The 11,779-nt window shown below is 40.5% G+C and overlaps 1 protein-coding gene across 2 annotated transcripts; it reads right to left on the bottom strand.

The window, feature by feature from the left end:
- Positions 1–1,262: 1,262 nt before the first annotated feature.
- Positions 1,263–11,449, bottom strand: LOC129855294 (replication factor C subunit 4-like). Of its 2 annotated transcripts, none has more exons than XM_055922794.1 (11): positions 11,340–11,449; positions 10,938–11,056; positions 10,620–10,698; positions 5,059–5,138; positions 4,804–4,923; positions 3,159–3,302; positions 2,863–2,983; positions 2,617–2,742; positions 2,411–2,491; positions 1,722–1,835; positions 1,263–1,608 (listed from the first exon to the last, which is right to left on the bottom strand). In XM_055922794.1, exons 2-11 carry the CDS (start codon positions 11,048–11,050, stop codon positions 1,513–1,515), a joined length of 1,074 nt encoding a protein of 357 aa, XP_055778769.1. In that variant the 5' UTR covers positions 11,051–11,056; positions 11,340–11,449; the 3' UTR covers positions 1,263–1,512. The 2 variants fall into 2 exon arrangements, with proteins under 2 accessions (XP_055778769.1, XP_055778770.1); XM_055922795.1 differs by having other exon boundaries at positions 1,520–1,608; positions 1,718–1,835.
- Positions 11,450–11,779: the final 330 nt, after the last annotated feature.

Below are 11,779 nucleotides of genomic sequence, written 5' to 3' on the forward strand. Positions count from 1 at the left end.
AATGCATGCAGTATTTCAAAGGCAGAATCAAATAGGTGATTAAATAAAAAGTGGGAATTCTAATATTTAACTGATATCTACCGGTATATATATATCTATTCTAGTTTTAGCTACCACCAAGCTCCCTCAAGACCACCACCCTCACGACCACTCACCTGCAGATCCTGTCAGACTGGCGGGAGAGGGTTGTGATGAAGTTCCAGCCTCAAGACTGGCTCGACACATTCCACCAACTCTGTGACAAGCTCAGACCAGAAGTAAAAGACCCTACCTGGATAAACGTGTGGCAATAGTTATGGTTTGCCACCAACTTTGACTCTATCCGTGACCTACTTGGCACGAACAGCCCCACAGTAATCACATTTATACAATATTGTTGTGACAGTACTGAAGCCACTCATTCATCAGCCAAGTGAACAGGAGCTGGAGGAAATTGCTGCCATGTTCAACACAGTGGGGTTTCCCTCATTGTGCGGGTGTCATTAATTCCCTTCACATTTCTGTGAAATATCAATGTCAAACAGCAATGGATAACCCTCCACGTTGGTGCAGTATGAATGGACATGGTCCAGTCTGGGACTTTCGTGTAGGCTTTAAGGCAGCACTGGTGATGCAACCATGCTGCAGGGCTCTGAACTATGGATTTGGTGAGAAGGGTGGTTGTCACCACGCACACCTCACAAACTCATGGGACAACCTCTCGGCTATGCGCTGTTGGGTGATGCAGCTTTCCCTTTACGGAGCTGGATGCTCAAACGTTATCCAGAGTCACTTCAACGAACACCTCAGCAACATTCAATGCTCATCTGAGCACCAACACCTATTGAGGCTACCTTCTCGTGCCTGAAAGCCTGCTGGTAGTGCTTGAAGCGCAACAACTGCCAAGCTGCCCTGATCCCTGTGCTGGCCCAGGCATGCCGCAGTCATCCTACGCAATATTTGTGAGATGAATAGTGATCCCTGTATGGAGAAGTGGCTCAAAGAGACGAGGCAAGGCCTTTGCGATGTAGCGATGTAGCTGCTGCATGTCTGGATGACTCAAAAATGTGGCTACCTCCATCAGCTACTGTACCAGAATCGAAGAAACAAGGCAGTACACATACACCAGACCTGGCAGACACTCGCCGTGCTGAAGCAGTTAACGTATGAACTACACTAAACTGACAATGTTGATCTGTTACATCTGTAATCATACTTTTAAAATGCATTGATGTGAGATTATGATGCATATTATGGACAGTATGTGCATATCTGCAAAGAAGCATCCATATCTTTTTTTTATTCATAAAATATGGTTACATGTGTTTTTTTCCTAACTGACTCAAAACCCAGATGTGAAATCACAGTACTTTTTAATGAAACTGACCCCTGAAGTATGACCGCATTGATTAACAAATACATTATTTAAAGGAAAACATTTAGATTAATGAGTAAAAACATGTATCAAAAAAAGCAGTTGGTTAGGATGTAAACATAGAGGAATGGTTCATAAAGAGAGGCGAGGTTGTAGAGTCAGTTACTCTGGGTGGCTTGCTGCAAGATCACAGAACACAGACTCAGCATCTGCAGGTACTCATCTGCACCATCCACTAGACACTTATCAACCACCTGGAAGTGGAAGAAAAATCAATAAGTTACTACTACTGTAGGCATCGTAATCACAACATTATTGAAAGAATAATATTACCACAATGCAAGTTATGCCCTTTTGAAACACCTACTGCCATCTTTTCCGTGATGGCAGACTTCTGCTTGTCATCCAGCTCTTCCTCTATGATGGCTTCGTGTAGCTGGTTGATGATCTGTGTGGCGGCATAGCCTTCATCTACCATGTTCTGTAAGAGGCAGAACGGCCTGGTGAATAGTCTGGTAGAGAGCAGTATACGAAACATTAAGAACACCTTCCTAATATTGTGTTGCACCACCCCCTTTTGCCCTCAGAACAGCTTCAATTTGTTGAGACATGGACTCTACAAGGTGTTGAAAGCATTCTACAGTGATGCTGTCCCATGTTGTTTCCAATGCTTCCCACAGTTGTGTCAAGTTAGCTGGATGTCCTTTGGCTGGTGGAACATTCTTGATTACACGCGGGAAATTGTTGAGCGTGAAAAGAACTGCAAAGCTGCTGGGGTTAACACAAACCGGTGCACCTGGCACCTACTACCATACCCTGTTCAAAGGCACTTAAAAATTAGTCTTTCCCATTCACAATCCATGTCTCAATTGTCTCAAGGCTTAAAAATCATTCTTTAACCTGTCCTCCTCACCTTCATCTACACTGATTGAAGTGGATTTAACAAGTGACATCAATAAGGGATCATAGCTTTACCCTGGTCAGTCTGTCATGGAAAGGAGTTCTTCATGTTCTTCCATATGTATTGAAGGAGCAATAGAAAACCAATGTACATACCCAAACAGCAATCTCTAGTTTTTCAAATGTGCCCTTGTAACAGATTTTAAGCAAATTGTCGATCATCTTGGGTGGAACAACCTTAAAAAGATTAACGTGAGCATGGTCAGCAAACGTTTGATACCTCTCCTTTGACAGGATTGCACACAGTGCATAAAACAGGTAACTATTACTGATGTTGAGTGTAATACGGTTAAAGCACTCACCCCTGCTATCTCTATGACCGCGCTCTCCGTAATCTCATTATCTGTGTTCAGCTGTGCAGCACTTTGAAGAAAGGTTATGGCTTTTCTCAGATCCCCCTCTGAAACCTTCACCAACGCTGCAATTCCCTACAGGGAAACAGAATTTAAGGATAATGGAAGATGATTAATTTAAGTAAAAAGGTGTGTACAGAGCGTTTCTTTGGAAAAATATTATTTCAAAGACAGTTGCCAGTTTGCAGTCCTCACCTCCTTCGAGTACTTGAGATTCTCCTTGTAACAGATTTCTAGCAGGCGCTCTTCTTGGACCTGATTGGCCAGAGGTTTGAAGCGGAATTTAGAGCATCTGGATGTCAAGGGCTCAATAATCCTGAAAATCAAATCACATTCAAGTTGAGTTAGCTTAGCAACAAATTTAACATTTATTACAGCATGTTGTAAAGTGTCTTAAAGAGTTTGTATTGTTATGTAATGGACTCCTAAACCAACCCCCAATATTAATGTCGTATTCTAGTGTGCCTCTTGGAGTCTGAAACCCAATTGACCTGCTGACATAGTTGCAGATGAGACAGAAGCGGGTGGTCCGGGACTCCTTCTCCATGGTGCGTCTGAGAGCAGCCTGAGCAGCGTTGGTCATTGAGTCAGCCTCATCCAGGATGATGATCTTAAAGGGTGGGCATGGTTTCCCACTGTCAGAGGTAAGGAAGGGAAAGAAACTTTAATATCATCATTTAACATGAACAAGATGCTGACAGTTATATGGGGTAAGGAAAGGGCATGCATTATATGATCTGATCTGTTGTCTAGATTGAGCTTGCTGTGTGTGTGTGTGTGTGTGTGTGTGTGTGTGTGTGTGTGTGTGTGTGTGTGTGTGTGTGTAATGAAGGGTAACCCTTTACACTTGTGGAAATTGGCCTATATGGATAGAGCTAAATTGAAATGTTTATTACAGAAGAAATATATGCATTATAAATGGTAGCAATTGTAAGGGAACAGTTTAGAGATTATGGCAAAATTATTAGACCAAAGGTGAGGACAACAGTTCACCTGACAAGACTGAATCCAAACATTACACTGTTGATTTCATGCCTTTTACATGTATTTTTAGTTGATAATGAAATCCCAAAATTATTAAGGTGATTTTTATTTTGCCCCCCAATTTGAGCAAAATAAATATTTACCTTTTTTATTTGTTGAAAATAAAACTGTAAAAAGACCAGCAAATCAGCTCCAAGTGATTTTTATATTTTAAAAAACTGTTCCAAAGTATTACCACGCATAATATAAAGATATACTGTATGTAAATGTATATACATGTACGCAAGGTTTGAAGTGATTATGTTTTAGTCATCTGTTTGGGATTCTTGCAGTCAATTTGCAGTCTATAAATTATTTGTAATTATGTTCCCGCCCCCTGACAATCGCCCCTTGTAACTGTACATCAAACAGTGATCATAAAAGTTGACACTGTATATGACATGAGTGTTATGATTTGGAATGTGTCAGTGCACATTTGGTATTTCGTTTGCTTGTTTAACATCAAAGAGATATTTATTATAATCCTCAACGTCTCATCTTTCAAAATACAGTCCTCTTAAATTTACAGCATTTCCCACACTCAAACAAAACATTTTTTCGTAAAAGTTGGCAAATTAGCCAGATTAGGATGTGGGCAAGTTCTTGTCGTGCGAGGTGCTCAAGTTCAGAACGGCTGTCCGTCAAAACCCATACAGAGCTGTGAAGCGCAGAGCCAGAGCTCTGACGTCATGTATAGCATGTTACTGTTGATGGATTCTGTCAAAATGTAACATGTTTTATGTTAAACTGCAGTTTGTTTGTATCCTGTGTAGTGAATGATTACTGTGAGTATTAATGGAGTTTAGGCCATGAAACTGTGTGTACGCTAATTTAGAAATGTTGACCTAATCAGATAAGAGGCAATTGCCCAGGATCAGAGAGCAGGGTCAGGCCCAGAACAGAAGATGGATGGGGATTCTCTTGGTATTAAACACTTGAAACTTCAAGCTTTTAGTCTCAATTCCTTATTGCAGAGGTTGCAATAGTATTTTTCTTTTTAACACTGTACAGCGACTGCGTTTCAATTTAGGCTGTTTATCAGTGCCCAAATATGACATTTTTAACGCGTATACAGGTACGAGAGTGTAAAGGGTTAAGGAAACTTGTACTTGCTCAGTGCGGTGTCCTGCTACAGTCAGCTGGGCAAATCTCTTGACTTTCTCTCTGACCACCTGAATCCCTCTCTCATCAGAGGCGTTCAGCTCCAGGACTCTCTGTCGGTACAGCTCTGGCCTGTGGAGAGGAACAGACAGGGAAAACTGACTGTGGTGTATACAAGCACTGTACAGCTGAAACCCACAAACGCAGTGTCTGCATAAATTGGGAGTTTGCATGCAGTAATCTGTAAAGCCGGTGAGTCACTCTCACCCATAAAGTTCCCTGGCTGCAGCCAGGATGGTGGACGTCTTTCCTGTTCCAGGTGGTCCATAGAACAGCAGATTGGGGAGCTGCAACGGAGATTATATCATTTTGGGGGGAGTTTTTACCATTGTAGGATGGTCAAAATTAGTGCGACTAAATCAATGGAAGCCAGATAAATGTTTGTCATAAAACCAGGAAAATAGCTTTGTGTCAGCTAGGCTGGATGCTGTTGTGAGAATTAAGGCTACCTGACAGGCTTAGCATTGAACTCATCTTCTCAAATCCAGAAAACATGAAACATTAAAGGTAAGATAGTAAAGTGGTAACAGTTCAAACCCACGGTTCGGTACATATTGCGGTTTTGGGGTCGTGGTTCGGTTCAGCAGGAAAATGAAATGCCAACAGTTACTGTAGTTCATTTTTGTTTTGGCAAAAGATGTAAAACTAACTCAGGAATATATCATGAGCCATAATGTAGGGCCTTATTAAATTATACAAATATGTATTTTTTTTGCCTAATTCCATTTTTCCAGGTTTCAGATTTTTCCCTGTTTGTCAGGGTTACACACTCAGAAATGACACAAAATGTCAGGTTCTATGTTCACAATGCTTAAACCACATCAGGAGACCATTTGAGGTCTGGGAAAAATATAAGAAATATACATTTTGGGGTATAAATATACCATTAAATTTAGGTGAACACCAGCATGAGCCTTGCTTGGTTAGCAGTGTTTCTGTAGCCCACGTGACCGCAAATCACCACTGGAGTAAGGAAGGCAAATAATCATGATATCATTCTGTCATGTATGCATAGGCTACTTTGTAGTTAACATTTAATTGAGAAGGTTTTTGGGAAAGTCTTTCCATCTACCAGAAGACTGTTGTTATTAACATAATCGCTAAGGGCTACACCGTGGCAGACAAAACGCACACACACAGACAGGGGCATTCCCGCACCGTTGCCTCTTCAAAAAGTTGAAGGAAAATAAGAATTACTTATCCATTTTGTTCATGTGTTATCATCATCGTCAAATTAATTAATGTTCCAATAAATTCAATACATTTAGTTGCTTTCCTACTAAGTTAAATACATTTTTGCTTCTACTGGGAAGCCAAAATGGTCCCAAAGTGGAGATTTAAATGATGAGGAACCTCCAATTCTTGTTTATCGACCCCACCACTCACAATCGTAGAGAACTAGTTTCCGGCTGCGCCTCCCAAAAGGAAAGTATGAAATGAAGCAATTGAGATTATAATTACAACGTGCACATAGGCTCGAGATGTTTTAACGGAATAGCATACAATGTTTTTTAAGCTCAGCTTTACAGTACTAAAAAGAGGTATACACTGCAGTTTAGATGTTTTATCTATTGTTTTATCTATTTATTCATCCATTCGGGTTCACAGTGCGGACCGAACAGAGGTCCCCAAATAGAATGGTTCGTTACTAATATGTGTACCGTTACACTCCTATAAGATATATATCGATTTGGGACATGATATGTAGTATTTTCATATTTTAGTATACGCAGTTCATATTAATACGAAGTTCCTGTTTTTCTCCAATACTACTCACAAAAAACATCTGTGAAATGTCAGAGCACTGAGTGCACCCCAAGCTTTTAATTTTCAAAGCCTTTTACATTTAATTCAGCTCATGTCATGCTAATTTTGCCATTTGTGAAATAACTAGAAGACAACGACCACAAAATGTAAAATCATCAAAAGTTTTGGTGATTAAGCTGAAATGCTCTGTCAACAAAGCTCAACGCTTATTATTGGATGTACAGTTGAAGTCGGAAGTTGGGGCGGCAGGTAGCCTAGTGGTTAGAGCATTGGACTAGTAACCAGAAGATTGCAAGATCGAAATCTTTTCTGTCTCCTAGAGATGAACGCACTTTGGTGCGAAAAGTGCAAATCAATCCCAGAACAACAGCAAAGGACCTTGTGAAGATGCTGGAGGAAACAGGTACAAAAGTATCTATATCCACAGTAAAACGAGTCCTATATTGACAGAACCTGAAAGGCCGCTCAGCAAAGAAGAAGCCACTGCTCCAAAACTGCCATAAAAAAGCCATACTACTGTTTGCAACTGCACATCTGCACATGGGGATAAAGATCGTACTTTTTGGAGAAATGTCCTCTGGTCTGATGAAACAAAAATAGAACTGTTTGGCCATAATGACCATCGTTATGTTTGGAGGAAAAATGGGGAGGCTTGCAAGCCGAAGAACCCCATCCCAACCATGAAGCACGGGGGTGGCAGCATCATGTTGTGGGGGTGCTTTGCTGCAGGAGGGACTGGTGCACTTCACAAAATAGATGGCATCATGAGGATGGAAAAGTATGTGGATATATTGAGGCAACATCTCAAGACATCAGTCAGGAAGTTAAAACCTGTCTGGCCAAGGCGTTCCGCTAGCGGAACTCCTCCCACATTCCACTGAAAAGGCAGAGCGCGAAATTCAAAAAATATTTTTAGAAATATTTAACTTTCACACATTAACAAGTCCAATACAGCAAATGAAAGATACACATCTTGTGAATCCAGTCAACATGTCCGATTTTTTAAATGTTTTACAGCAAAAACAGCACGTATATTTATGTTAGCTCACCACCAAATACAAAGAAGGACAGACATTTTTCACAGCACAGGTAGCATGCACAAAGCCAACCAGACTAACCAAGAACCAACCAAACTAACCAAGAAACAACTTCATCAGATGACAGTCTTATAACATGTTACACAATAAATCTATGTTATGTTCGAAAAATGTGCATATTTGAGGTATAAATCAGTTGTACATTGCAGCTACCATCACAGCTACCGTCAAAAATAGCACCGAAGCAGCCAGAGTAATTATAGAGACCAACGTGGAATACCTAAATACTCATCATAAAACATTTCTGAAAAATGCATTGTGTACAGCAAATGAAAGACAAGCATCTTGTGAATCCAGCCAATATTTCAGATTTTTTAAGTGTTTTACAGCGAAAACACAATATAGCATTATATTAGCTTACTACAATAGCCTACACACAACCGCATTCATTCATCAAGGCACGTTAGCGTCAGCAATAGGCACGTTAGCATTAGCGAATAAACCAGCAAAAGATATCAATTTTCACTAACCTTCATAAACCTTCCTCAGATGACAGTCCTATAACATCAGGTTATACATACACTTATGTTTTGTTCGAAAATGTGCATATTTAGAGCTGAAATCAGTGGTTATCCATTATGCTAATGTAGCTTCTGTTTCCCAGAATGTGCGGATATTTCTATTAGACTCTCACCTATTCTGACCAAATAGCTATTCATAAACATTACAAAAAAATACATGTTGTATAGGAAATGATAGTAACACTAGTTCTTAATGCAATCGCAGCGTTAGAATTCTAAAAATATCTTCATTACGACATCCCAAAATCTGAGCGCAAAACTACTAGTATACAGTTCGACAGATATATGAAATAGCATCACAAAATGGGTCCTACTTTTGGTGATCTTCCATCAGAATGTTGGACAAGGGGTCCTTTGTCCAGAACAGTCGTTGTTTGGATTTAGAACATCGTTTTTCCCTCCTGATTTATTAAGCACACTGGCCAAGTGGCTCGAAGCTCTCCTTTCTGAACAAAGGCACACAACGCAACACGCCTAACGTCCCGAATAAATTTCAAAAATCTAATAAAACTATATTGAAAAAACATACTTTACGATGATATGGTCACATGTATCAAATAAAATCAAAGCCGGAGATAGTAATCGCCCATAACGACAGCTATTCAGATGGCAAATCCAGGACCAACTTCGCGCCTTCCTGAAAACATAAAATGGGTGACATGTCATTCCAAGAGGACGTATTCCATCTCAGACCAAGATAATCACTCCATTTCTTCTCTCACTGCATCTTGACATCCTGGGGAAGGTGTATGACATGCATGTATACTCATACGTGTCATGCCCATTTATAGGCAGGCCCTTGAACAGAGCATAATTTTCAGACTTTCCACTTCCTGGTCAGAAAGTGTGCTGCCAAATGAGTTCTGTTTTACTCACAGACAAAATTCAAACGGTTTTAGAAACTAGAGAGTGTTTTCTATCCAATAGTAATAATAATATGCATAATGTACGAGCAAGAATAGAGTACGAGGCCGTTTAAATTGGGCACGTTTTTCCCCCAAAGTGTAAATAGCGCCCTCTATCCTCATCAGGTTAAAGCTTGGTCGCAAATGGGTCTTCCAAATGGACAATGACCCCAAGCATACTTCCAAAGTTGTGGCAAAATGGCTTAAGGACAACAATGTCAAGGTATTGGAGAGGACATCACAAAGCCCTGACCTCAACCCAATATAAAATTTGGGGGCAGAACTGAAAAAGCTTGTGCGAGCAAGAAGACCTACAAACCTGACTCAGTTACACCAGCTCTGTCAGGAGGAATGGGCCAAAATTCACCGAACTTATTGTGGGAAGCTTGTGGAAGGCTACTTGAAATGTTTGACCCAAGTTAAACAATTTAAAGGCAATGCTACCAAATACTAATTATGTGTATGTAAACTTCTGACCGACTGGGAATGTGATTAAATAAATAAAAGCTGAAATAAATGTCAGATTAAATGTCAGGAATTGTGAAAAACTGAGTTTAAATGCATTTGGCTAAGGTGTATGTAAACTTCCGACTTCAACTGTATAAGGTTACAAAATCCAACATTTTGGATATACAGTAATCCCTCGTTTATCGCGGGGGTTACGTTCCGAAAATGACCCGCGATAAGTGAAATCCGCGAAATAGATTTTTTTTTTTTTTTTACAATTAGCAACTATTACATGTATACAAATACAGTGACTCACGTGTAGGCCGTTTCACTGCTCTTCAGACTGGGCCGCTGCATCCTGACTGCGCTCTGCAGTGTTCTCTTCTTCTGAAGCCCGCGGTGCAGGTGTGTTTGTTCGGGAGAAGAACATAGTGATAGGCAGCTGTTGTCGCTCTTTTTTCTTCTTTGCAAAAAGATCCTTGTACACCGACATGCCACCATCGATTACGTTGGAGAACTGTAATGAACGGCTCATCAAAGGGTCCCATTCCTCAGCTACTCGCTTAAGTTCAGTGGCCATTCGCACCATGGTTGCTAAGCGATGTACGTACACATAACTGCACGAGACGACAAAATGATAGCACAATTCGTAGCATGTTTTGATACAAGAAGCGGGAGTGAGTTTTTAGCGAATCAGAATGCAGAGCACAATGCACCAAAAAAAAAAAAAAAATGCATTATGAAAATCCGCGAAATAGCGAATCCGCGATAAGTGAACCGCGAAGTGGCGAGGGATCACTGTAATGGTAATGATGTGTTAGAGAAAGACCCCACTGAACGATTCAGCACATGAAGAATCATATTTGTCTTCGTAAAATGTATTTTATAACATAAGGTAGTGAAATGTCATCACCAAAGTGCGTTTTCATCCACTCTGGGCATATGTAATATTCAAACAGAACCCCCCAGCAGACAGTATTTACCCTAGACATATGAGTAGTCACTCTCATGGATCTGAAGAGGGAACTTACATCAGCGCCCTCTATAGTCTTCTTCAGCACAGCAACCACCTCCTCTTGAAACGCCACCTCTTCCATACATTTTGGTCTACTGTAAACAATCAAACAATGGATTTCAGTGTGCAGTTGATCATATTAACGCAGGGTTTTCTTTCTGACTAAACATATAACCAGGTAATGTTAGGCCAGTTGAGAACAAGTTCTCATTTACAACTGCGACCTGGCAGTTTAAGGGAAGAATAGCAACTGTTCATTGTGTGTCTGGATTTTCATTTTATGAAGGCAGATTCACAAGGCCTTACATTACAGCCGCAGAGAAATTGAACTTACTATTTCTCAACCCAGGGGACAGACTTCTGCTTCTTCTCTCCGCTGGTCCCGGCACCTTTCTCTTTCAGAGGTCTGGCGCCTTGAGTAGATGTTCCTTTCAAAAACGCCTGCATGGCTCTCTAAATAAGATTTAGAAAACAGACCACTGCCCATTAGTCACTGAGCAATACTTGCGTGTCAAAGAGGGCGACGTTCTCTTCCTTTGACAAGCAAGCTAGCTACCTAGCTGGCTAAACAATAACAACCACCACTTAGCGAGATCCCTACTGTAACGAGATCCCAGAACAGTTTGCAAGTAAGTTAGCTACTGATTATCAGTTGCTATAAAGCTTTGGTAATAAGAATGAACTTACACAAAGTTACTCGACAAAATACTTTACCCCATTATTAAAAAATAGTTACCTGTAGCTAGATAAAATGCGTTAACATTCGACATGTGTTAGTTGTTGACATGTGTGGTAGATTTCCCGCCCTGATGAAGATGCGACGCCCTTTTCCGTCTACGACGTCAATCTTTTCCCTCCAATCAGAGAGTTATTCTTCTTCTCTGGTATAATTATAATGGCGTTCGCTACCTACTGTGCGGGTAGATAATAAACAGCCGCAAAAAGTAAATAACGCGTGGTAAAAATATTCATACAAACTATCAGAAATAATGCTAAACTAATCAACTTGTTTTTCTGTTAAAATAAAAAAATCTGGTCCTTACACAGACTCAGATGGATCCTGTGGGGGCGGGACATTTTCTGGTGACAGTAGTCCGTGCAGTGCTTCTGCCATGAAGTCTTGGAGCCCCAAAAACGTTTTGTCTACAATTCTGTCCAGCTTCTTGGACTCTTGTG

This window comes from Salvelinus fontinalis, chromosome 5 (genome assembly GCF_029448725.1).
Source record: "Salvelinus fontinalis isolate EN_2023a chromosome 5, ASM2944872v1, whole genome shotgun sequence".
NCBI lineage: Eukaryota > Metazoa > Chordata > Actinopteri > Salmoniformes > Salmonidae > Salvelinus > Salvelinus fontinalis.